This window comes from Morus notabilis, unplaced genomic scaffold (assembly GCF_000414095.1).
Source record: "Morus notabilis unplaced genomic scaffold, ASM41409v2 Scaffold315, whole genome shotgun sequence".
Lineage (NCBI taxonomy): Eukaryota > Viridiplantae > Streptophyta > Magnoliopsida > Rosales > Moraceae > Morus > Morus notabilis.
The window spans coordinates 77,476-103,707 of record NW_010360512.1 but is presented as its reverse complement, the minus strand read 5'-3'; the positions used below and the strand labels follow the sequence as shown (position 1 = coordinate 103,707).

Here is a 26,232-nt window from a genome sequence, read left to right as displayed (position 1 = left end):
AGTAGTTTATTTTTTTTAGTCCTACTAGAGAAACTCTTTTTTTTTTTTATGAAGTGAAATTCAATTATTATTTTTAGGCAAGTTGATGTTTTTCTCATTTGCTTGGCAAAATAATAAAGTAAATTGAATAAACTAACATCAACAATTGGAATTAGTTAGAAATGGTATGGGTTTTGTTCAATGCCATACTTTATTACGCTTCACATTGTTGACGAAAGTGACATGGCTAGAGAGGTCACACTAGCCTCATACGTTGAATAATGGATTTATCCATAAAATTCAATTTCTTATTAGACTTCCCATAATTATACACGCAATCCGTGTAAGGAAACTATTGAAATTCTAAATTAATTTATATTAAATATAGGTAATATATTCTCTCTCAGCTCTAAACCAAGAGTCATCATTATACTGACAAATGCAATTTTATAAGTTTGTGGCGTGCACTTTACTTATACATAATCGATGTGGACATGAACATGAATCGAAGTGCACGAGATTTACTATTTAGAATAAATAGTTGGAATTCAGAGTGAGGAGTTGAAAATAGAACAAGTTATTACTCAAGTTATAGGCTTATTATAACTAGCGTCTTGTTGAAAATAGAACAAGTTATTACTCAAGTTATAGGCTTATAAGATTTCGCAAATTGGTATCTTAAAAGCTTTTATTCATGTATTCTCTATTCAATCTTAAAGGTAAAATAGTACATTGACGGATTTCCAAAACTTGCTTGATTGCACTTGCAGTACTTGTAATATATTTTTGCCATTTTCAGATTTTGCACTGGGGATGCAATTAGTTTAATTATTAGATTGTATTACACAGGGTAAATTATAGAGAGAACACTAATCAAACAAGAAAATATCCTTACTACTTCATTAAATTTACAACACCAAATATATGTTACATACTTTCCAAAACCTAATATTTAATATTGGATATATATATATATATATATATATATTTCCCTAACCTAGAGAGTTTATGTATATAATAGATACCAACTAAACATATCTCACGAGAGTCTTAGCATATTTTGGAGGCCATTTGTTGAATATTAGTGGGATAAACTTCACTTTCGAGATTAGAAGTATAGGCCTTGCTTGCTATTTGGACATTCACAGCTTCAGTTGGATGCAAACCATCGAAAAACACACGAGTACTCCTATCTTCACACACTTGCCCTCCTCTTTTGCATAAAACTCCATTCCCTCCTTCATTCATTAATGCCACTTCACAACAAGGATTGCTGGCCTCCTTAAAACCTGCAATAGTTAATTAAGCCCGTTAATATAGTTAATTAAGGCCGTGTTAAACAGGCGGATCCGTGGCTCTTATGGGTCGTCCCCGGCCCAATCCACCCGAGCATCCGGTCTGAGTCGGGCATAGGTCGTTGGCCTAATTTTACAACTTATAGTAGATCTTTAATTTTGTCTATATATAAAAAAATATCAGTGTATCCTCATGTCCCCGACATAACGGTTATTTAATAATCTCCTGAGACTACATGTGAAACAGAAAGAAATTTGACTCATACTTTCATCAGCACGTAACAGTCTTAAATTACATCAGTCATATCCATATTTAGCAGGTTAGTAAGTGACATAATTGTAAACCTTACACCATGCAATAAGAATCGTTCCTGAGAATGATGGAAGAGAGAATTCTCGTAGACTGTCCTTCACTAAAGTACTAGTTTCATTCACATGTACCTCTTTGTACAACCATTGAGATGGAAGTTATAAGTAAACAAATTTCGTTATATTTAGTTGATACTAATTATTTGGAAATAATATGTATTATTACCTTTTAAGGAAGGATTTCTGATGATGTCCCTTATAATCTTGTAAGAGTTGACATAAACAAGAGTGGAGCCGGGCATTTGTGTCTTGATGACATCCACTAATGATTTCAGGTGGTTGTTGAAGAGGCGAGCTGCAAGGTTGAGGCCTTGTATGCACCGATTCTGTGTTGTTGGTCGGCCCACTGACGTCATAACCATGGGACTGCACCCAATTGGGTTTATGGACATTAATACAAACTTTCGACCTCCCAAGCTGTACAATTTCTGCATGACCAATAAATTACTAAGTATTTGTCGCATTATACATTGGACAAAGGATGGAAAAATCCTTTTCTTTTTCCTTTTGAGTCGAGAATTATAAAGAAAAAAAAAAAAACATAAATTTCTAAGGAAACAAAAATCCTAAAAAAATGAGAAAGCTAATTGGATAAGTTGGGAGGGCCTATCCGCTTTAGATGCGACAGGAGTGTTGCTTTTGCATGACAATAAGGATTCAGATAATCTTAAATGTTAAAACAGGAAAAATCAGTTAACAAAGCATTTTTAATATTTTTTTAGTGATGGTGATATAATTTGATTCGTTAGATATCATTTTATACACTAATAATGGATAGATGATCTAAGTCTGATCAATAATATCAGCTCGTTAAAAACGCCTTATTTAGCAACAAAAATGAGAAATATGTTTGATGATTAAAGATTAAGATATGACATTATCTACGATCAAGATTAAAGCAACAAAAAGATTGACGGTTAAAGATTGATTAGGTATTTTTGTCATTTTCACTGCTACCAACAGTTAAAGAGAAATGCGTTTAAAAAAAGCTGAACGGCTCGACGGAAGCACAGCTCAAATCAAAACGACTTTTGAGTGAGTCAAATCAAAACGACTTTTTATTTTTTTGTAAATAAATACTGATTTAAACAAGAATTATGATTTTAGAATCCTTATACCAAACGTTCTCTTAAATTCGAGGGCGTTGGGATCCAACAACAAACCTGTACAAAAATAGTGGCCATCTTGACAATGTGATCTCATTATTACTAGGTAAAAAAAAAGGGCGACTCCTGATCTCATTATATAGATGTATGTATATATATTCTGAAATTAAAACTCTAATCAAAGGAAGTTAATGCAACTTGGACCAAATGTCCACGTATGTATATATTATAGTAAATGTACATCTTTAATTGTCTGTCTTTAAAATGGGAAACTTAGACCAAATATGTCATGTCCGTATTAAATGAGTGAGAGAGAGAGAGAAAAAATAAAATAAAAGGGCAAAAATGTAAAGTAAATGAATGCATGCATATTATACCTTGATCTGGTGGGACAAAGAGGCGGTGAGGTTTGCAGTAAAAGCTTGGAGACTGACATTGTGGTTGAGTCCTCTCAGGAAGTAGTTGAATGAGTAATCGTTTGAGCCACTTCCCACCACAAACAAGTAGTCTGAAACTGATGATTTATTGGTTTTGCCCCCCAGCTGAGCCTCCAGTTCCGGCAAAGTTATTTGCTCAAAGTTTCTGATTTGTTGATTCAGACTTGTTACATTGCCCTGTGGATATATATATATATATATATATATATGAAAAAGATAAAAAAAAGAGTAATCTTAAAAAAATGCTTGAAACAATACCGGTATTAAACACCACCACTAAATAAAAGGTGAATTTTATCTGTGAATCTTATACTGCATGCAGGACCTGCATTCTAAACACCGCTTAATATCGGAAATGTTTTAGAGAAAGAGATAAAATTGTCAAACCTAAAGGAAAATGATTAAAATATTAAAGTCTAGTTTTGGCAATAGTTACTGTTCTGTTTTTTTGTTTACTAAAATAAATGGTAAAGTTTTACAGAACATTACCAATTAAATATGTGATACTGAATTGACCTTAGAGGGTCCCGCATTATTAAGTATTAGCTTATATTGAGAAAATGAAGGAACCTGGGCGTACAAACATCTTATCTTAAGAGAAATAGTAGAAAATAGGTCAATATAAAAAGCTTAAGAAAGTATATAAGTCAATTTTTAGTTATAAAAATTAATAGGCCATAACTTGTTAAGTTATGGTTCATAACTAGATAAGTTATGGATAAACTTGTCAAGTTATAGTTCATAGCCAGACAAGTTATGGATAATAACTTATCAAGTTATGGTTCATAACCAGACAAGTTATGGACAAAAACAGTAATTTGGCCTATTTATTAACTTATGTAAACTATTGGCCTAATAATTTTAATTCATCTCAAGTCTTGGCCTATTTTCCTCTTTCTCTCTTATCTTAATTTAATAGGCCTAAGAACAAAATGCCAAAGGACTACGAAAATTTAAGGACTAATATTTTATAAAATAAAAAAAAATGTAAGAACAAAATTATTGTCTTTGCGCCAAAAACCTAAACTAAAAACAACGTCTACAAGTTTTTCCGGCTACATTAATGACTATTTTTAATGAGTATTTATAGTGAATATTCATATTTTGTTAAACTAAAAAACTGTTAATTTTTTTTTTTTTTAATTTGACCAATCAATAACTTTTTTGTGGTTCAATTAAATTGATAAATTAGTCATATGTTCGTATATTCATGATTAACTAATCAATAATTTATAAAAAAATTCAATGTCGATGATTTACGAAACCATTTTTAGCACCGGAAGCATAATTAACACCGTGAAGAATTCTACTTCCTTTGGTCGAGGGATCGGCGAAAGCGGGAAGGAAGGAAGGAAGGCGAAGCTTCTCGCCGATGAGGTCGACGACGTTCTTCCCGTTTGTGAATCTCCCGGAAGGCCCCAGAGGGAAATCCACGCCATATGGCAAGTAATTGGCTTTGGCCAAGGAGTTCCCTAAGAAGTTGTTGTTGCCATTGTCCACTAGAGAGCTTCCGAACACAAACATTCCTTTAACGTTATTGTCCCCAGTTTTGTTAATGTCGCAACAACAACAACTGCATTGGGAGAAGCAAGAGAAAAGTTGGAACATAATGAGGAATGCTATAAATGGAAGTGTTGAAGATGGTGACATTTTTGGAGTAGCCATTGGAGCCTAAGTGGTAACTTTGGTGGTAGTTTCTAACTTTCTACGTGTGAATTTATAAGGTTAAAGGGGAATTTTTGGGATAGGGTCATTTATAGAGGAAAAGTCGTGTCTATTGGGGACATTTTAACAGAAGGGCTACCTAACTTCTTTAGCAATGTATTAATTGTTTAGCTTATTTTCTGTGCAATTCTTTTATGATATTGGCTACCCCAGATGATACGAGAGATACGATTAATGCATGTAAACGGTCTATCGAGTATCGACTATCAATACACACAATCATCTCTCTCTCTCTCCCCCCAATATACACAATCATACCTTTCTCACTAGAGACATTTATAAAGATAGTGAAAGGTAACAATTTTGTGATTGTACACATGACCTGACCTGACGGTAATTTTGTATCTAAGTATTCTACGATAAGGTGCAGAGTTTAAGGGCCCGTTTAATTCGTTGATTTGAGTTTTTAATTTATGTTGGGATGTGACTTTATGTGAGAGCTTTTTACTGTAGCAAAAAAGTTTAATGTGACTGTTTCTGAGAGCTTTTTACTGTAGCAAAAAAGTTTAATGTGACTGTTTCTGAGAGCTTTTTACTGTAGCAAAACTCGAATTGGTGAAATGGACGGGGGGCCTGAATCGATCCACCTCAAATTCAAAAAAAAAAAAAAGTAATAATTGTGAGGTGGAAGATCACATTTGTTGTACTATCTTATTGTCTCGTTATAGTAAAACAAATATTGTTTGCGACAAAGTTAATTAACTTTCACATTAAAAGTGAACTATTATAACTCTTTGTTTATATATGCTTTATTTTATTGTTTTTAATTGTTTGAGTTATTGCTCTCAGAAATAGAGATTAGGGCTCAATTCCAAAACGGATTCACCTTATTGGTGGGTTCAATCTTTCAGACTTAATTTAGTTCTTTAGCTTTGATTAATATTGATAATTAAATATTTTTTCTGCTTTGGCTTGTAAGGCTAGTTTATTAAATATTATTTATTTTTTATGGAAGCTGGCAGTTTGGTGAATTAATGAACAGTAAAGCGGTCGTCAACCTAATGGGAATTTTTTCCCCCCTTCTTGATGCATGTAATTACTCATTTATTAAAAAAAAAAAGAAGAAGAAGAAGACAACAAAATAAAAACAAGATACATTTTAACAGAAGGGCTACCTAACTTCTTTAGCAATGTATTAATTGTTTAGCTTATTTTCTGTGCAATTCTTTTATGATATTGGCTACCCCAGATGATACGAGAGATACGATTAATGCATGTAAACGGTCTATCGAGTATCGACTATCAATACACACAATCATCTCTCTCTCTCTCCCCAATACACACAATCATACCTCTCTCACTAGAGACATTTATAAAGATAGTGAAAGGTAACAATTTTGTGATTGTACACATGACCTGACCTGACGGTAATTTTGTATCTAAGTATTCTACGATAAGGTGCAGAGTTTAAGGGCCCGTTTAGTTTGTTGATTTGAGTTTTTAATTTATGTTGGGATGTGACTTTATGTGATAGTTTTTTACTGTAGTAAAAAAGTTTAATGTGACTGTTTCTGAGAGCTTTTTACTGTAGCAAAACTCAAATCGGTGAAATGAACAGGGCCTGAATCAATCCACCTCAAATTCAAAAAAAAAGTAATAATTGTGAGGTGGAAGATCACATTTGTTGTACTATCTTATTGTCTCCTTATAGTAAAACAAATATTGTTTGCGACAAAGTTAATTAACTCTCACATTAAAAGTGAACTATTATAACTCTTTGTTTATATATGCTTTATTTTATTGTTTTTAATTGTTTGAGTTATTGCTCTCAGAAATAGAGATTAGGGCTCAATTCCTAAACGGATTCACCTTATTGGTGGGGTCAATCTTTCAGACTTAATTTAGTTCTTTAGCTTTGATTAATATTGATAATTAAATATTTTTTCTGCTTTAGCTTGTAAGGCTAGTTTATTAAATATTATTTATTTTTTTATGGAAGCTGGCAGTTTGGTGAATTAATGAACAGTAAAGCGGTCGTCAACCTAATGGGAATTTTTTTCCCCCCTTCTTGATGCATGTAATTACTCATTTATTAAAAAAAAAAAGGAAAAAAAAGAAGAAGAAGAAGAAGAAGACAACAAAATAGAAACAAGATATGAAAAAGAAACGATGACCAAAAAAACTTTTTGAGAAAAGTCTATAGATAATGATTTGCATGATTAATTTAGAACACTTTTTTATATAATTAGGTAGGTATGTGCAGTGTTTTTTTTTTATTATTAACTATTATGTTAAAGGAAAATAGAGAAATAGAAGGAAAAGATGAGAGAAAAGCAAGTTCTCAAATTTAATTTCCAGTTAAAACCTCATATCCAGAGTTATTCCCTTATCCTCGCGAATAAAATCTATTGCCTAGCTAGCTATTAATTGTTTAGCAAAGACCATTTCATTTCAAATAAAATAAAAAATAAAAAATAAAAAATAAAATTGTTTAGCAAAGACATGAAATTCATCAACATGGTGACTAGCCTGATAAGTGGGTGCAGAAAAGAAGTCATCATAAATATCATATATATTATTATTGTTTTAATAACATAACCAACCAAATAAAAGTTTGCAGCAGAATAATTGGAACTTACATATATCATGGAAATTGATGAGTTGAATTAATACTTGTATCTGCAGCAATATTTATGCTCTGGGATAATTTTGGCAATAAATTTATATATAAGGGATAAGGGAAACCAAATAGTAATTACCTTAGCATCTTATTTAATGAAGTGCACAGTGTTTATATATATACCAGCAAAGTGAACAGTTACTTTAGGAATAGGAATATATATAAAACTGTCCAAGCTTTTAGAAAATAATATTTTGAAAACAACCTTCCTCGCTGTCATGAAAATCTATATTTATTTTTGCATTACCATGCATACACATGGCTTTATAAACTTAGGTACCATTTATATATGTCTTGATGTCGCAAAAGAACTGTCCACAAGGGCCAAGGCACAAATTTATGTTTCACCTGCCCCTTTTCTAAGAATTATCTAATTAAGTTGGCATCTATTAGGGATTCCAACCCCACATCAAGCACAAATTATGTATATTTGTATGCATATAGATAATTAAAATCACCAAATATTTCATTAAAAAACTTGACATAATCAGAAGGATGAGGAGGTATAATATGTACATTTTAAAATTTAAGAGAGTATATTATTAACATGAATGATAAAGTTCATTAGAAATTTGTAAAATTTATCTTTTTATCTGTTTTTTTTTTTTTTTTTTTTCCTTTTACCATGGTTACTTCCTTATTATCAGAGGGAGGGAAAAAACGACAAGACTAAATAGTTGCAGAATGAGCCAGAGAGAAAACTAAATGCGGTCGCAGAGGGTAGCATGGGAATTGAATTGGAAGGTCAGTTTGTGTCTGTTGGAGCAAGACACTTGTTATTTGGAGAAAACTGCATGGAAATGGATTTCTGTCCTCATCTTCTTCTGACATGAGTCGTAAATTGGATAAAAAGACCACTCAAAGTGTATTATAATTATCAAGTTCTACCCGCCATATTTGTCAATAATATATAGGTGGGTACGTACTAGTTCACGGATTGGATTTGACAGATTGAAGAACCCGTTTCGTTCACTAATTTAAGTTTTTAATTTAAGTTGAGATGTGATGTTGTGTGAGAATTTTTTACTGTAGTAAAAAAGTTAAATGTGACTATTTCTGAAAGTTTTTTACTGTAACAAAACTCGAATTCTAAACTCGAATCAGCGAAAAGGATGAGAATCAACTCAAAAATTTTGGATTAAAATTTCCGAATCAACCAAATGAAAAATTCCTCCAATCCAACCCCAAAAGCAAAAGTATTGGGAATAGAAACATATGGCTAAGATAAAATAGTTTAACAAAATCTTGAATGTTACAATCCAATCGACTTCGAGTCTTCTTTTCTTAAGTAAACAGAGAATAATTGATATTAAAGGCAACTAGTACATTTCAATTATAGATCGGTGCCCAGTTAGGTTGACAACCAAATCTATAGTAACAGAAGTTCAGTAAAACTAAAATACACGTAAATTAAAAATAATTCTAATCACTCAACAATGGATGTTTGATTGGAGGATTCAAACCATGATTTGAATTATGATTCATGATTTATTACAATATTTTTCTCACAAAAATACACGTAAATTAAAAATAATTCTAATCACATGATTCTAATTTATGAATCAAACGTCTACTTAATTCACATCCCCAACTTCTCAATAACAGATAGACTTCTCTGCAAAGAGTGAGAAACAACAAACAAGATAAGAACAATAAATACTAATATGTATTATATATATATATATATATATATATGTATAGCTTAAACCACAAACCAACCCGAATAAGCATGATTATAAACGAATGATTATAACTCAATCCAAATTGCTCACTGAAAATAAATGGTATGTTTGTTTCACAATTCAAATTAAGCACTTCAATTATATCTGTGAAAAAAAAATACTGTAATAAAAAATTTTAATTCAATTTTTGTAAGAAAAATTACTATAGCAATAGAATTTAAGTTGTAAGTTGAATGTGATGGAAGAGTGTACACGTAAGACTTCTTTTCATCTTTCCTTCCAAAGGCCAGTCTCGGAGAGACTACTACATAAATAATATACTTTGGTCACGGGTCTTTGAAATTTCTTGACAATTCTACTTGTATCTTTGTACATACAATATTGCAATGAATGATGGACAGTTGAGACTCGGATATTGGTTTGCACAACTATGGCCCTGTTCGGTTGCATGTTTTTACTCTAGAAGGTCCACTCGAGTGATACAGGCTGGCTTAAGTTTAAGTTCGGCTTCATTTTTCTCGAGACCAAACTCGAATAATCACTCAAGTTTTTTCCCCATTCTCGAGTTAATGGCCTCCCACCTATTCGAGTTAAGTCCTCTGAACTGCTACAGTGATGATTCCTGACCTCTTGAGCACACAGTTGAGATTCATCCACCTTTGTCGTGCATGTCGCTTGCTTTCTTCCTTCGAGCCCTTCATTCACGTGCTTCTCCTCTGATCGAGATTGGCAGGTTGCAGATCTCTTTTGACCGTGGCCGTATGCTTCTTCAATGTTATAATCCTTTCTCCTCTGTCCAAATTCGTTGCAGATCTATTTTCCTCCAATCTTTAGATTTGGAAACCCTAGCCCGCAACCTTGACGAAGCCGATTTACATCATTTTTGTTTCCCCTTAAAAACGGAGAAATTTGTGGGGAATCCATCGGTGCAGCAACCTCGGTGGGTAAACATCGTAGTTCGATGTAGAGGCAAGAGTTCGCATCGTAAAGCTCCCCAGTCGAAACGTCAAACCTACTTCCCCTGCCCCTATCATCGCCGGTACCTCAGACTTGCTAACCCTTCCTCGCGTTTGGAGAATATCCAAGGGGATCAAATTTCCTCCTCCATAGGCTCAAATTCGGTAAGTATAGAACCAATTTATTGATTTATTTGTTCGGCATTTTGTGATTTAACATCCATATGCAATAGTTTGGGAAAAGCTTGTGTTCAATTTCTGGTAAAAATTCATAGAGCAAAACCATACTTGTACAGGTTTCTCTAGGCGTTTATAAGAGCAAAACCAGTTGTATGGGCACCCCTGGTTTAGGAGAAAAAGAGCCAAACTCAACTTTGTTTTTTTCCTCTCTTGAATGCTTTGTTGCTTCAGTTACAAAATGTGATTTGGGCACCCCTGGTTTAAGAGAAAAAGACCTGAAAATTTTAAGTATATCCATATGGCACATAATTTTTAATCATCTTCCAAATGTATTTTAATCATCTTCTAGTAACTTTTTATATGGTATTTTAATTTATTAAATGAAAAAAATGCCTACATTGCTTTTAAATTTATTACTACTTATAGATGATTCACTTTTATTTATTCAAATTAAATTACATAAAATCAATTAAATGAAAGAAAAAAAAATTCAGGATACTATTCACAACTCAAGAATTAGTTTAAACAAACATAAACTCAAATAAATTATAATCTCAAATTATAACTCAAGTTTACACAACTAAACACAATTTTAAATTACAACTTCAACTCAAATTATAACTCAAACTCAACTCAAAATCTATATTTAAATTACCTAACTCAAAAAGGACAAAATATCAACCCCTATAGTTCTTTAGTTTTTTATTTATTTTTACCTCGTTATCAATGCTATTTTCCAAGTGGAAGTTGACTAGATAATAAGTTCACAAGTCTTTGCGGTCTGTCATAAATGAAACCCGGATATATCAATCAGTACTTTAGGGCTCCACTTGATGGTCTCAATTTTTGGTTCAAAATGTTGAGAATAAAACAATGGGGATAAACTTAACGTTCTTTTTTATAAAATAAAATTTTTTTAAAAAAAAAAAAGAGAAATGTGGTTGAAAACATTAAATCATTAGTTTGAACTGAACTTAAAAAAGTTTTACCAAATTCTTGGTTCAAAATACTTGGGTCCGTTTATTTCACGCGTTTAAACCCATAATTTTAATTGTATTACATTATTTTTCTCTCAAAAACAATTTGAATAAAAAAATTTATCGTCAATAATTCTCTCACAAAATTTGAATTCATAATTAAAATTAGTGACTTAAATGCGTAAACTAAACGGATCATTAAATTACCTGTTTACCCAAACGATGTCTTAGTTATGTGGATGAATGTAACGTGATCCCATGACTAAAGGTGAAGCTGAAACAAAACTCATCTCTCCCCCCATCTGGAAACAATTGTGAGAATCAACAGTTAAAGAAGTTTTTTCAGAGTCATATATTATAGTAGCAGACATATTTGCCCCTGGACTCATTCCTGGTGTGTGTAGCCATTACGTCTAGTTTTACAAGGACTCCAAAATCCAGTATCATGATAGATGGGCCTAGATTAGAAGAAAACGTGGGCACAAAAAGGCGCAAGATTTGACAATTTAGCCTCGTTTATTTCACCAATTTAAATTTATAATTCGAGTTTTGTTATAATAAAAAAATTTTCAGAAACAATCACATCTAATTTTTTTATTACAGTCAAAAATTCTCATATAAAGTCACATCTTAACTCAAATTAAAAACTCAAATTAACGAACTAAACGGGCCCATTTGTTTCATGAAAGTTGATGGTGGTGTAGATAACTGATCATCAAAATAGTTTTTTCATTTGGCTTGATGATAATGAATGAGCAAGAAATATGGATTATACTCTCGTGATGGCAATGTTTACTTCCGCATGAGATGAAATTTTAATAATCTTTTATTTTTCATGCTCTTTATTAATTATGTATTTCATTTTAGTTCATCTTGTCCTTCTAAAATAAAAAGTTCGACTCTATCACTACGACCCCTCCTTTATTAAATCTTTCAATCCTTTTATCTCTTGCCGTAATCATCTCCATAGGATCTTTTTATTGATTAAGGCATCAGAGTCCCTTTGAAATTGAGAGGAACCACTCTGGTGTCCCCACTCTATATTTACCAATGATTTATTAAAGAAAGTTAATATTTTGCATATTGTTACTTTTTTTAGTAGTTTTTACTTTTATTAGTACTTTTATTATATTAGGCAAATTTTTAATTTTAATTTTAGGTAACTTATTCAATTATGTTATTATAATTTGTATTTATACAAAGTCAAATTACAGTACTCCTTACTAGTGAATTCTCTCTTCTTTTTTTTTTTTTTTTTTTTTTTTTTTGTCTGTGGACGTAGACACAATATCAAACCACGTTAAATTTTTATATTCTCCTCCCTATTTTTTATTTGCTTTTTCAATTTTTAATGCAAGTCATGAGATCATTCTTTGATTAAAAAGATTGTAACATTAGTTAGCATACGCGAGTTAGTGACCTTAGCATAAGGTAATACTATGAGCTTGTTTGGTAAGAGAAAAAAACGGGTAAGAGGAGAGTTTGAGGACTAGTAGAAGGTTTTGGCTTTTTAGGACACATGATTGTTTGGTAGGGTGAAAATGATGAGTAAATTTTAATTAGCGAGAGATTACAAATTCTTCCAAAAAAAAAAAAAAAACCCCCCTCAATTTAATATCTCTCAATGTGAGGATTTTTTTTTTAAGAGTAAGAAATTCATTATAACACAATAAGAATAGATCCTTCTATTCATCTGACTTTTTGTCACCTAAATTATATATCCCTTCTATTTTATTTTCTTTCCAACAAAAATAGCTTAAATACCATTTTCAGGTAACTAATAATGTTCTCATTCACCAAAAAGAGAAAGCAAGTATTCTCTTTTATAAAATTCTACATTAGAATATGAAAAAACACATACCAATAGGGTTGTGTTTTAAACGGTCAAATTTACATAAGATTCTGTTAGTTAATTTTTTATGTTTTTTTCTTGAGAGAATTCTTTGGTAGGTGTTGAAAAATTTAACTACTGAAAAGGTGATTTACATCATAAACTATTTGTTATGAATTTTTTTTTAATTTGACATGATTTTAATCAAATCTAACAGTCAGAAACTGATTCTGTAGTGTAAAAATACTATCAGAAAAGACACTTTTATTTTGATATAATCTTCATCATATCTAACATTTTGAAAAACCACTGCCAGTAGGTTCTTTACCGTAGAAAGACCACTCAATTCATTTTTTTTATTGCTAGTGACCACTTGATTCAATTAATACCTCTAACAGTAATAAAATAGAGATTTCTATAGTAGGTCATGTTGTTTTACCCTACCGTTATAATAAGTTTTTCTAGTCATCGAACAAAATTTTAATGATTAGATCTACGAGTGTCACACTCACAAATCCAATTGTTAGAATTTTATTTGGCGGCTAAAGAAATTTGCTCTACCAGTTGGGCCAAAAAAAAAAAAGGTGTCTTACTATAAAAATTCTCCAATTATTGATACCTATTAAAAAAAAAAGATTCTTATATTAGGGCTTTAAAAAAGAACTATTAACAAGTCTATGTTTTTTAACTGTTAGAACTTTTGTTATTTATAGAGTTGTAAATTTAAACTGACGCGTCATTGTTAGTTTGAATCGGCCTAAATTTTTAGACTGGGCTAGACCGACATGTCAAGTTTAGAAACTTATTTGGGCCGACTCGGTTAGACTCGAACACTCTTTTTTATTTTTATTTTTTAAATACTTTATAAAATATGAGAACGGCTCTAGACCCATCGAGTTTAGGACTGGGTTGAACCATAAATTTCATTCGGCTTTGCCGGATCATCTAAACTTCCACTTCTAGTTATATATACTTTTTATTTTATAATATGATTATAACCGAATTAAAGAGAGATATATATATAAACCCGTTTAATTTACTGATTTGAGTTGAAATGTGATTTTATATGAGAATTTTTTATTATAGTAAAAAAGTTAAATATAACTATTTCTGAGAGTTTTTTACTGTAATAAAACTTAAATTTTAAACTTAAATTAATAAAATAAATGAGTCATATATATATATATATATATGTATATATATATACACACACACTACCCGCATCAGATCCTACGATAAAGAAAGAAAAGGAAAATATTGCTGACAGGGAAAACATTAGTTTGCTTTGCTCGGTCACAAGTGGAAGAGAGAATGGCATCTCATGTGGGACAGACAGGACTTGAACGTGCAGCTGATAAAATACAAATAGAAAAAATCATCCACAAAACTCTCCTTTAATAGATTGAACTGTGAGAGAGAGAATCTTTTTAACTGCTCAAATAAATACAAGTCTACTTTACAGTCTTCTCTTCAGATCCTTCTTTTCAGCCTCCAAAATATCAACTAAACGCCTGGCTCATATCACACGCCCAGATTAATTCTTCAGTAAGATCTCTTGTTTCTTTTCTTTCTCTTGAGATTACGTTTTTTTTTTTTTTTTTTGTAATTTCTATTTCGCTTCTATTTTCTTTGATTCGTTTAGTTATTGCCTTAGATCATAGTGTCGGTGATAATTGGAATTTGAGTTTTGGACAATTGCTTGAAATTCGAGTGAAGATTTGTTTTTTTTCTCAAAAGTTGTGATTTGGGTTTTTGCTTTAATCGTATTATTTGTGTCTATTTGAGACGATTGATTTGTTTCCGTCAAGGGTTTTCCTCTTTAGCCACTAATTGGGTGCTTCATTCATTAAACTGAATTTGGAATTTTGGTTAATGAGCGTGTAAAAAGGGCATTTTGTTTACAACAGTTTCTACCGATTTAAATACTTTACTCCCCTCAAATAACCCATGAACGAGCTTAAAATCTTGAATTTACTTGCTAAGTTAAAACTGGCTCGTATGCTCAAAACTTCTATAACCCAAGAGTCAGTAATGGATTATTTTTATTTTTATTTTTTAGATGGGGGCACTATGGAAAAAATTAGACATGATTGTTTTTGTTAAATAAAGACATAGTTACATATTCCAGGGCTATAACTTGAGAAATTTTACGTGTAAAAATCAAAGTTCTAAAAGCTTTTAGTGTGGCTTTGCCGCTGTCCAAGAGTTCCAAACCAGAGCTTTTCAGTTCCTAAGGTCCACAAAGTTACTATATATAGGCAGTTCTCTATGAATTAAAGTTGTAAAACTAGATATCCTATTTCTCCAAGTTAGAATCTGACGAAATCGGAAATACTATAGTTCTTTATGTTAATTTGATTGAATGGTGTGCAAGCATGGCATTGGAGTGTGGATTTAAGTTGTCTAGAATCTCTCTCTGCTCAAAACTCTATAGAGCTTTTCCAGAGAGAGGCACTTTTATTTTATGTCTTACCTCAAAGATGAGCCCTTAACTTCTTCGAATAAGATTATTTGTCTTACCTGGTTGGTTCAAGGATTTTTATCTGCAAGATGAAAAAATATGAGAGCAAACATTGTAGAGATAGACGCTAATATCTCGTGCTCTTTGTTTTTCGGCAATGTATTTTCTTATTTGCCAACTCTTTTCTCTAGAAACAAGAAACTCGTTAGCAATGAGCTTGACTTATGTTAAATACATGTATGGATGTTCATGTCTTCTGGATTTAGTAGTTAGTATTTTATTCATGATTAATTTAAGCAATGTATCACTTAATGTTAGAGGTCAAAGAAGCGAAGCGAGTGCTTTGTTCTTTGGTTTTATTCTACCTAGATAAATAAGTTGTAGAAGACAAGGACACCTCTATGTCTTGCCCCTGTTGCTATTTTACCTTATGAAAGTCTATGTTTAGAAATGAAGAGTTTAAGTCCCTGCTTTTGGATCTATTAGATTAAAGGTGTTCTTCAGGTGATTGTGGATGGACCAACATTCCTGTTTAGCACGAACTTGCATGAACTTATTTTGCTCGGGCGCATAAGTCTTGTTGAAGTGTTCACCTTTCGTGTCTAAATGGATGTTATTGGAATTGTGCTTGAAAAACTTGTACAAAGAAAGAATAGGGGCGATAAATGTAAAAAATAAAAAATGTAATATCAAGGCTAAAAATAAAAGTAGTTTTTTCCTTATGACAAAAAGAGAATAATAGTAATACTTGAATCTATACCAAATTGAACCCTGCTGTTTCATTCGTCATTGCAAGTATTAAAGATGAACTCTTGCTGAAGTACAAATTTATATGCGGGGTTCTTAAAACTTAAAGCCTATTTTAACCTTATAATCTGTTATTCTAAATGTACAATATGTTGATAGCAACTGTTAAGATTTCTTTCTCTTTGTTGCTTATTCTCTTTCTTGGTTGTTAGTTTGTGAACGTACTTCTTTAAGGATAACACTCGACCACGTTTTCTGTTATACAAGCTATGAGAATCAATTTAAGAAAATGCTAATTTGTTTTCCTTTTTTTTTTTCTTTTGTCAGGAAAGCACTCTGCAGAGGTTGGAAACTTGAGGTCCAAATATGAGTTTAGCATGTCTTGCATGCCATAGCGTAGAAAGTCCATCACACTCCTTTAGGAGTTACTCAGTTTCGAGTTCAGACAATGACGGTAGATGTTCTGCTATTTCCAGCTGCTTAGCCAGGAGGTTACCTCTTCCTCCTACATCAAGTTCCCTATCAAAATCTAAAGTAACTCCACACCCATCGATTCCAAGCAGTAGCGTAACGTCGGGAACGCCCCGATTAGTCAGGAGCTGTGCCGTGAGAAGGGACCTCGTAAGAGACTGGAACTTCGATGAGGTTGTGATTGGACGTTAGGTTCGTTATTCAACTTTTAGTCGTGGCGAGTACTTAGGCTCTTTTCTTCATTTAGTGTTGGAATCTAGTCTTGCAATCTAATTTTGTTTTGTATTGATTGCAACTGAACTTGCCTTTCTTGTAGAAGATTCTGCGTTTGTAACCAAATGAATATGAGCATTGAAATGTTCTGTTTATGATGCCCTCTTGGAGTTGTCTTTTGTTCATTGCTAGGTTGAGCTTTCCACTGGTTCTACGATGAGTTGCTTTCTTTGTGGTGAAGTTTCTTTCACTTCTGCTGTTAAGTTGTGAAGCTTAATTATTGTCATGAGCACGGACAACATGCGGATCACACCTGTAAATTTGGTCGCCCTTGTTTTTTTCTTTAAATAGAGGGGCAGTTGTTTTTAGAGTTAATTGAGAGATTAGAGAAAGCACAGTGAATCTGAGAGGGGCGACTTTTCAAGTTATCTTCTTCTTACAATTTTATTGTTCTTGGTAGTATAAAATTAGGACTTATAATTCTTAGACAAAAATATTTTGGGGTTCCAAATGTAGCCATTTGTTCAAGAGATATAGTGGGCCCATAGGAGTGGTTACTTTTCGGGCCATTTTTAAAAATATCACTTGAAATGGAACTTTTTTTATTTTTATCCCTTAATATTAGTTAATATATTTTTACTTTTTAAATTAGAACTAGTCAATAGGTAAAATTTTTTAAAATAGATATTTTTAGTAAATTTAATATTTAATGAGGTATAATCTGTAATTTTCTCTCTCTTACGTTTGGTTGGAGGATTTAAACCATGTGATTTGAATTATTTTCGATTTACGTGAATTTTTTTGTGAGAGAAAATACTGTAGCGAACCATGAATCATGATTCGAATCAGGGAACGAATTTCTCTACTAAACATGAAATTAATAGAATCTTTGGGGCCCGTTTAGTTTATGGGTTCAAGTTAGTGATTTTAATTCTGAATTTAAAATTTGTGAGAGAATCCACTGGTCAGAATTTTTTTATTTGAATTTTTTTATGAGAGAAGACACTGTAGCAGAATCAGAAGTATAGTTTAAACGCGTGAAACAAACCGGCCTTATTTTAAGGGATGAAAGTGGAATATGCGTCCAAAAAGCATTGTTGTTGATTAGGCAAATGCATGCTTTTGATGCAGGCTATCTTCTCTTATGTTTTCAGTTAAAACTTACAAGCTATCGTCGACATGTTGCGTCTAGACACTTGAAGCCACCCATTCAATTGAGAGAGAGCTATCATTCGTCTTTCATCAAAAAGAGCTATCATTAATGAGCGGAGATTCAAGGTTCCTTGTTCTCTTTTTATTTTTATTTTTTTGAAAATTACTGCTTTTATTCTTAAAGTGTATGAGTTTAATTTTTACTTATTATTTTTTATTAATATAGTTATTTGATTAAAAAAATTTTAATGAAGAGTAAAGAGTATCCTTTAAAATAAAAATAAAAAATAAAAATTTAAACTCATATATTCTAATATTCGTCTCCTTTGTTTGTGTACATTCTTTAGCGGTTGGCCTTCTCATGTAATTTTTCGACTGGAAGAGTCATGTACGCGACATATCACTCATAAAAGGTAAAAGGCCAAAATAAAAAATCAAAATGATACTTAGGACGCAAGGTGCCGAAAAACGATGTGAAATATGAGAAAATGAGAGTATCAAAATGTTGTGAGGTGTGTTTCAGCCTAGCAAAATGTGTTCAAGCAATTGTATGTTTTCCCTTATCAGCAACCACCTTAGGGATTTAAATTCTTTAAAAAAAAAAAAAAAAAAAAAAAAAGGGGTAACCACTTTCTTATTTTTAAACGGGAAAATGAAGTAAACATTTACAATAAATAACTGAAGTAGATAATAGATTTTAAAATTATTTGAAGTAAATAACAATAAATAAAAATTTATGTAGTATATTATTTTACTACGTAAATCTAGTTAAAAGAAAATTTAAGCGGTAAAAAATTCTTTTACTATGTAAATTCAGTGGTAAAATTTTTTATTGCTATTTACTTTAAATATTTTAAAATCTGTTATTTACTTAATTTAATTTTAAAAATTTATTATTTATTACAATTTATGTTACTAAGCATTCTCTTCTTTTGATTCAACTAGCGTCGGCCCTAGAGCCCTAGAGAGAAAAGAAAGAAAAAGAAAAAATTGTTGAACTTTCTTTTAGAGTGTATGAGTCTAGATTTTTATCCTTCATTTTTTATTTATACCATTTTAATTAGTATAATTACTTGACAAGAAAATATATTAATCAAGAACGAAGGGTTAAAGTCCGGACTCATATACTTTAAGGGGACGTTTAATATGGGGTAATCACAGGGGTGGGAATGAGAATATTTCAGATTCTCATATTTGGTACAATTATTAGACTTTTTTTAAACCTAAGAAAGTGATGTCCATGAGTTTCACATTATCATATTTTAGGAGACGTTTAGTATAAGGTAATCACAGAAATAAAAATGAGAATCTTTTAGATTCTCATATTTAGTATAATTATTAGACTTTTTTTAAACCTAAAAAAAATGAAGCTATAAGTTTCACATTATTATATTTTGAGATAATTATAAACCTACTCAGGTGTTATTTACTTTCTCAAGAAAGTAATATTTACGGGAAACAATTTACCCTACCATTTCTCTCACCCACCCATCTCACCCATCTCTCTCTCTCGTCCAGACCCAACCTCTCTCTCGTCCAGACCCAGCATCGCTTCCGTCGATGACGCCGCCGCCGCCTTCCGATCCACCACGCCGTTGCCGGACCTTCCTCTGCCGCCATCACCAGAGTATGATTCCTTTTTTTCTCCTTTTTCTGTGAAAAATTTTTGATCTGAACTTTCCGATTTGTGTTAATTTTTTATCTGAACTTGAAAATCTCACTGGGTTTGAACCACAACGTCGTCGGCGCATCTGGGTTTGAACCTTATGTTTGCGATTCCTCTGTTTCGTTATTATTCATTTATTCTCCAAAACCCACAATACTCACTCCACTCCTCGTATTCTCCTAATCCAAGGCATCTCCAAGCTGCTTCTTCCGCACAAACCTTTGAAATTCTCACCCTAAACAAGGTCTCTCTCTCTCTCTCTCACCCAAAATCAAATCAAAATCAAGATCTGATTAGCTCTCATCAGAAGCTAATAATCCTGTGACTTCTGAATTTAGTATTTCTTTTGTTATTTATGTTAGCTTTCGCAGATCTGTTTTAGCTTCTTTTCCTATATTTCATTAATTTGATATTCATTGTTTCCGAAATCGAAGCTTTACTTTTTCTGGATCGTCAAACATTTATGGGTTTTTGTTTTTTTTTTCCATATTTTGTTTTTTTTTTTTATAGAAGATCGTATTTGGTGCTGATTATTTTGGGTTAAAATTTCAAACTTTTTGTTATTTTCGTTGATAGGAATTAATCGGGGGAATGAGTGATAACAATTCTCCTCCTGGGTGTGTTAAAGAAAACCCAGATCATGATTCTGATCGAAAACCGGTTTAAAAACATGAGAAGTATGATTATGTAGAAGTATGCTTATGGTTATGGTTCAACAGAACATGAGAAGTATGCTTATGGTTCAAAGCTATTGAAATATGAGAAGTATGAAATAAGGGTATTTGTCTCTTTTCTCCTAAGAAAAGATAGAACGCTGAAGGGAATGAGATGACCCAAGTTTCTAGACCGCCTTTTCACGCGTTGCCGAGCTTCTGGCCTTGAAATTTGGTATCCAAGTTCATTAAACAATTGGAGTTTTCGTGGCGGGGATGGTGTGGGGAGTAGAGCTTCTGTTGGGGCGGATCAAATGTGAGACAAAAATTATGAACAATTGGTTTGTAGAGTTGTTATTGACATTCCTAATGTCCGATGCCAAAATTCTTTTGAGGGTTCGATCTTGGCGGTAGTGATGGTGGCCTTCCGACAAATATTTTTTCCCTCAATTTTGGATATACCGTTTTGACTATCGTCTGTTTGTAAAGGACAATACATATTATTTTATCTATAATAGGAGATTGTATATGTAGATTGAGGCCCGTTCACTTCATCGATTTGAGTTTAAAATTTAAGTTTTGTTATAGTAAAAAGCTTTCAGAAACAGTCACATCTAACTTTTTTGTTACAGTAAAAGTTCTCACATAAAATCACATCTCAACTCGAATTACAAACTCGAATCAGCGAAGTGAACGGACCCTGATATTTTTAATATCTTTTCATACTTTAAAGTATATTTTTTTTAAAAAGAGAAAATATTTCTACAGTAATGTTTTACACAAATGAACTACTGACATGTTTTTGTTTTATGCCCTCTTAAATATATATATTTTTTATTTTGATGTGAATCGAATGAAAAAATAATTTTAAAAATAAAAGAGAAAAAGAAAAATGATAATTATTTTAATGGGATAAAACCCCATGCGTATAAAATAATGGGTATGTTGAGTCTCATTACTCATTTAGCGAGCTCAATTTGGTCTCATTTATTTTATTAATTTAAAATTTAAAATTTGAGTTTTAAATTTTAATTTTGTTACAGTTAAAAAATTTTATAAAAAATTACATAATTTTTTTTGCTACACATAAAAATTTTATATAAAATTACATCTAAATTTAAATTAAAAATTTAAATTTGTGAATTAAATGAGCCATTTTGTCTTTGTGACGGCTTTTAACTCTATGCCAATGAATAGAGGTGCTCGTGAAAAAGCAGACAAACAAACAGATCTTTGATGGCAGAAAATGCAAATGGCAATGGCACAATCACAATCCTCAATCACAACGCAAAATGCAAATGAAGCAGGTGTGGGTGTCCTCAACCGTGCTCTCCCACTAGTCTACTTCCACCATATTCATTATTCAGCAATCATAATTTTCAATTCCACCTCCCCACACTAGTAATCTAGTACTACACAAACTCAAATTTCATATCCAAATTCATATCCAAATTCATATTCAACTACTGACGCAACTCAACGGGTAAGGACCAAAAATCATTCTTCAACGCACACACAAATCGAGACGCGTTACATACAAGTTTCTCTTATTTCAGATCTGGGATTCTCTCCTTTGTTTGGTTTGTTTTTTTGTTTTCTTTTTTTTCCACGATCACCAAAAACCCATTTTGATGCGTACGAGATTTTATTTTCTCTGCCATTTAGAGGCTTCTTGGGGGTGGTGCGTACGATGATTGAATGAGGCTTCAAACTTGAAAATATTCGGAATTTGTGTTTGTTGGAATTGTTTCATTCTTTTGGCAGCTTAGGTTTAGGAAATGCCGCTAATCTGGGTGATCAAATTCGGGGTTTGCTAAGTATTTTGGTGGGTATTCACGATTGAATTTTGATTGGAGTTATGAAATTTCGAGTTTTGAGGGTGCTTTTTTGAATTGAATATGTATTTTATATAATAATATATATATATGTGTGTATGTATGTATGTATATATAATGATGAATAATTCCATTTACGTCTAGGGCGTAACATTCGGAAACGTTTTAGATGAAGAATCATTTTTTGGCACTCTGAAACGTCATACCCAATGTGGTTTTTATTTTCTCTTATTTATTTATTGTGTAGTTGATTAGTATTGATGAACATAATGCATGGTGTGCTATAGCTAATCATGATAATTACTTTAATTATATTATTTGTATTTAATGTAAATTTTGAAAACATTTCACAGAAAGCAGAAGAAACCGGAAGAGCTAAGTCTGGGGAAGAAGGTGCACAATAGAATGGTATGCTTTTGAAACTTATAGATGGACATCTACTGTTAGATCAAAAGCATTAGCAATTGACTGGCAAATTGACATTTGTTATACTTGGTACTGAAATTGCCACCAAGTATAGCATTTTCTAAATTTAGCATTAAAAAATAATAGCATTGGAGAGTGATTTTTTCACTTAAATGCGCATCAAGTTGGCGCTGCATTGGAGATGCTCTAGTTTGTTATTTGTTTTATATGTTATAAGTCACCTACTTTGAGACCTAGATATTGATGTTACACTTTTATATAGATCTAGTTTTTGTTCTAAATCTTTTGGCCTGTTGATGTTGATCAGTTTATGAAAAATAATGTGATTCAGTTAAGTTTGTCAACACCCACCATAAAAGAAGCAGTATAAGATCAACAAGAGAAGCAGCAAATTAAAAAGAGAAAAATTAGACACCAAAATGGCACTGAAGAACAACATCAATAGCAGCATATCAACATCACTGCCATGCTCTGTTCCCATTCTCTTCCTCACTTTCACTTCCATCTGCACTGTCTCTCTCTCGCTTTTCTTCTTCCTCTTCACTTCACCTTCCTCTAGATCTTCTTCATCTCTGATTTCCCAAAATGCCCTTCCCTCTGACCCCATCAAAGTCTACGTCGCTGACCTCCCCAGATCCCTCAACTATGGCCTCCTTGAGAAATACTGGTCCTCAGGTTCCGATTCCAGGCTCGGAAGGGACACCGACAATGAGATTCAATCAAAGAAGATCCATTCGCAAGAGAGGAATCTCAAGTTCCCTCCTTATCCTGAGAATCCACTGATCAAGCAGTACAGCGCAGAGTACTGGATCCTGGGAGACCTGATGACGCCATCCGAGCAGAGAACATCATCGTTTGCGAAGAGGGTCTATGACGTCAGAGAATCTGACATTGTTTTCGTGCCGTTCTTCGCGACGCTGAGTGCTGAAATGCAGCTGGGTAAGGGTAAAGGATTGTTTAGGAAGAAGGTCGGGAATGAGGATTATGAAAGGCAGAGGGAAGTTGTGGATTTTGTGAAGAACAGTGAGGCTTGGAAGCGCTCTGGTGGTAGAGATCATGTGTTTGTTCTAACTGGTATGTTTTTCTGTGTTCTTTTTTTTTTTTGCCCTTTTAATAACTGGGTATGTTTGATGATTTGTGTTCTTTGCTTGTTTATGGATTTTGAACAGTTTGTGTTTGTGCGTGTGTTTTTCCCTTGTGGTATATGCTTTATTGATTTGAACCTTGAGAGTTTATTTTTTCTATTCTTTGGGTTAGTTTAGAAGAAAGGAAAGGCTCAACTAGCTATTTGTGATTTGTGTTGATTAGCTGATACTTCTTATGCAACCTTTTAGTGAGGATCTCAGTTTGTCAACCTAGAAGAGGGGCTAGCAAGTTTGAATGGGTCCTTAAATTGGTTTTATCTTTTAGGAACAGGACCATTTATTTGTGTATAAAACAGTGGCGTGTTTTATACAGGGAAAAGGTTCATTTTACTTCCTTGTAATCATGTGTAGACTGTAGAGATTTATAAGGAGAACTGGAACAGCTATATCGTAGTTCATAGACAGGACTTTGGTAACTATAATCTCCGTTTTTGTTTGCTTAGGAGTTTAGCATATTAGAACCTTTCCATTTATGTGTAACAAAATATAGCTATTTGTATATGGAGAGGCTCTTCTCTGTAATTTAAATTCTTGTAGGACGTTCATCCAAACTGAAATTATTATATTCGCCTAACCAAAACTTAGCTGCATGTTTTCTTGTGGTAGTAATGCTATGAACTTATCATGTAACAAGTCATTATCCTATATATCACCAGAATGGCTGTAAAGAAATAAAAGAGAGCACTGTTATGATTTAGTCTCTGGATTGTCAGGTTATGTTAAAACTTGAAGCATTGTTTGGCAGACCCGGTTGCAATGTGGCATGTTAGAGAAGAGATAGCCCCAGCTATCCTCTTGGTGGTTGACTTTGGTGGGTGGTACAGGCTCGACTCGAAATCATCGGGCGGTGGGAACTCATCGGATATGATTCAGCATACCCAAGTGTCGCTACTCAAAGATGTGATCGTTCCATACACCCATCTACTCCCTAGATTGCACTTGGCAGAAAACAAGAAACGTCAAACCCTTCTTTATTTTAAAGGGGCTAAACACAGGCACCGGGTCAGTAACCACTATCTGATATCACTAGCCAAGTGTTATTAAAACTCAGTTTCTAGTGAATTCTGGATTTCATTGTTGAATTTCTCATTAGCAGGGTGGCCTGGTTCGAGAAAAATTGTGGGACTTGTTGGTTGATGAACCAGGCGTAATTATGGAAGAAGGCTTTCCTAATGCTACAGGGAGAGAGCAGTCGATCAAAGGGATGAGATCATCTGAGTTCTGCTTGCACCCTGCTGGGGACACTCCCACATCATGCCGATTTTTTGATGCCGTTCAAAGTCTCTGCATACCAGTTATTGTTAGCGATAACATCGAGCTCCCATTTGAAGGGATGTTGGATTATTCCGAGTTCTCAGTTTTTGTGGCTGTTAGTGATGCATTGAAACCTAACTGGCTAGTGAGTCACCTCAGGAGCTTCTCAAAAGAACAGAGGGATGGATATCGACGGAAAATGGCCGAAGTGCAGCCTATTTTTCAGTATGATAATGGTTATCCGGGCGGCATCGGGCCAATTCCTCGTGGTGGTGCAGTCAATCATATATGGAAAAAGGTCCATCAAAAACTACCCGTGATAAAGGAAGCCATCGTTCGCGAGAAGAGAAAACCACCGGGTGTATCAGTTCCACTTCGCTGCCATTGTACTTGACTTCACTTTTTTTTTCTTTTTTTCTTTTTATATTTGTACTTCTATAATTAATGTATCTTTCTTTTTTTTTTTCTACCCCTTTATGATAGTTGTGAATTGCAATGGTCTAAAAGATAAAATGATCGATTTGCATGACCCATTGGCAAAATTAACCTCCTTGGAAACTTCTTTCCCTTTGTCTGATGTTCTGTTCCTCCTTATTCAAGTTTACTCGTTTTGTTTCTTGTAATGTTACAAAATGAAATTAGCTTCTTTGATTCTTTCGCTATAAGAACGATAAGAACCCGATTTCATAAATCATTCATAAAGTACATTTAAATCAAATATGACGCATCATTCAGAGTTGAATGCACTTTCTGGTCTCTTTGGAGACAAAAGAGTCCTCAAAAATCTACAGCATAAATCAACCTTCTACAGCAAGAAAGGATAGCGAATAGAAGAAAACACCACAAACAAAACTCTTGTCAGAAATTCAAACACAATGGACAGGATGTTGGTAACTTGCTTGGGCAGAATACTCTAAACATGTTTTGATTGGAAAAAATGTGATTTAAATGTTAACCGTTATCTCGGAAGACATAATTCGTGCAAAAACACTTAGGGCACCACCCCTAATAAATGTTTCGGAGACCAAGTTGCGGGACTCACTTTTATTAAA

General features: G+C 32.9%; 3 protein-coding genes across 8 annotated transcripts; 2 read left to right on the top strand and 1 right to left on the bottom strand.

Moving 5' to 3' along the window:
• Positions 1-937: 937 nt before the first annotated feature.
• Positions 938-4,889, bottom strand: LOC112091309 (GDSL esterase/lipase At1g29670-like). The gene is made up of 4 exons (XM_024164568.1): positions 4,447-4,889; positions 3,127-3,363; positions 1,810-2,071; positions 938-1,268 (listed from the first exon to the last, which is right to left on the bottom strand). The coding sequence occupies exons 1-4, from the start codon at positions 4,849-4,851 to the stop codon at positions 1,030-1,032; spliced, it is 1,143 nt and encodes a 380-aa protein (XP_024020336.1). The 5' UTR covers positions 4,852-4,889; the 3' UTR covers positions 938-1,029.
• Positions 4,890-14,494: 9,605 nt separating this feature from the next.
• On the top strand, positions 14,495-17,204 carry LOC21399469. Its single transcript, XM_010096538.2, has 2 exons — positions 14,495-14,702; positions 16,693-17,204. Exon 2 carries the CDS (start codon positions 16,732-16,734, stop codon positions 17,026-17,028), a length of 297 nt encoding a protein of 98 aa, XP_010094840.1. The 5' UTR covers positions 14,495-14,702; positions 16,693-16,731; the 3' UTR covers positions 17,029-17,204.
• A 2,450-nt stretch (positions 17,205-19,654) lies between these two features.
• Positions 19,655-25,757, top strand: LOC21399468 (probable arabinosyltransferase ARAD2). Of its 6 annotated transcripts, none has more exons than XM_010096537.2 (5): positions 19,655-19,828; positions 22,709-22,763; positions 23,113-23,855; positions 24,672-24,928; positions 25,023-25,757. In XM_010096537.2, exons 3-5 carry the CDS (start codon positions 23,201-23,203, stop codon positions 25,572-25,574), a joined length of 1,464 nt encoding a protein of 487 aa, XP_010094839.1. In that variant the 5' UTR covers positions 19,655-19,828; positions 22,709-22,763; positions 23,113-23,200; the 3' UTR covers positions 25,575-25,757. The 6 variants fall into 6 exon arrangements, with proteins under 6 accessions (XP_010094839.1, XP_024020339.1, XP_024020343.1 ...); XM_024164571.1 differs by having other exon boundaries at positions 25,020-25,757; XM_024164575.1 differs by having other exon boundaries at positions 23,089-23,855; positions 25,020-25,757.
• The last annotated feature ends 475 nt before the right edge of the window (positions 25,758-26,232 follow it).

Bases quoted from the DNA above. Each gene is read 5' to 3' on its own strand.
- LOC112091309 (XM_024164568.1), bottom strand. From the start codon at position 4,851: ATGGCTACTCCAAAAATGTCACCATCTTCAACACTTCCATTTATAGCA. The intron at 3,364-4,446 runs GTAAATCATCGA...ATATATCCACAG, and splicing joins CCGGTGCTAAAAATGGTTTC to GGCAATGTAACAAGTCTGAA. The intron at 1,269-1,809 runs GTAATAATACAT...TAACTATTGCAG, and splicing joins CAGAAATCCTTCCTTAAAAG to GTTTTAAGGAGGCCAGCAAT.
- LOC21399469 (XM_010096538.2), top strand. From the start codon at position 16,732: ATGAGTTTAGCATGTCTTGCATGCCATAGCGTAGAAAGTCCATCACAC.
- LOC21399468 (XM_024164571.1), top strand. From the start codon at position 23,201: ATGGCACTGAAGAACAACATCAATAGCAGCATATCAACATCACTGCCA. The intron at 23,856-24,671 runs GTATGTTTTTCT...ATTGTTTGGCAG, and splicing joins TCATGTGTTTGTTCTAACTG to ACCCGGTTGCAATGTGGCAT. The intron at 24,929-25,019 runs GTCAGTAACCAC...ATTTCTCATTAG, and splicing joins GGGCTAAACACAGGCACCGG to CAGGGTGGCCTGGTTCGAGA.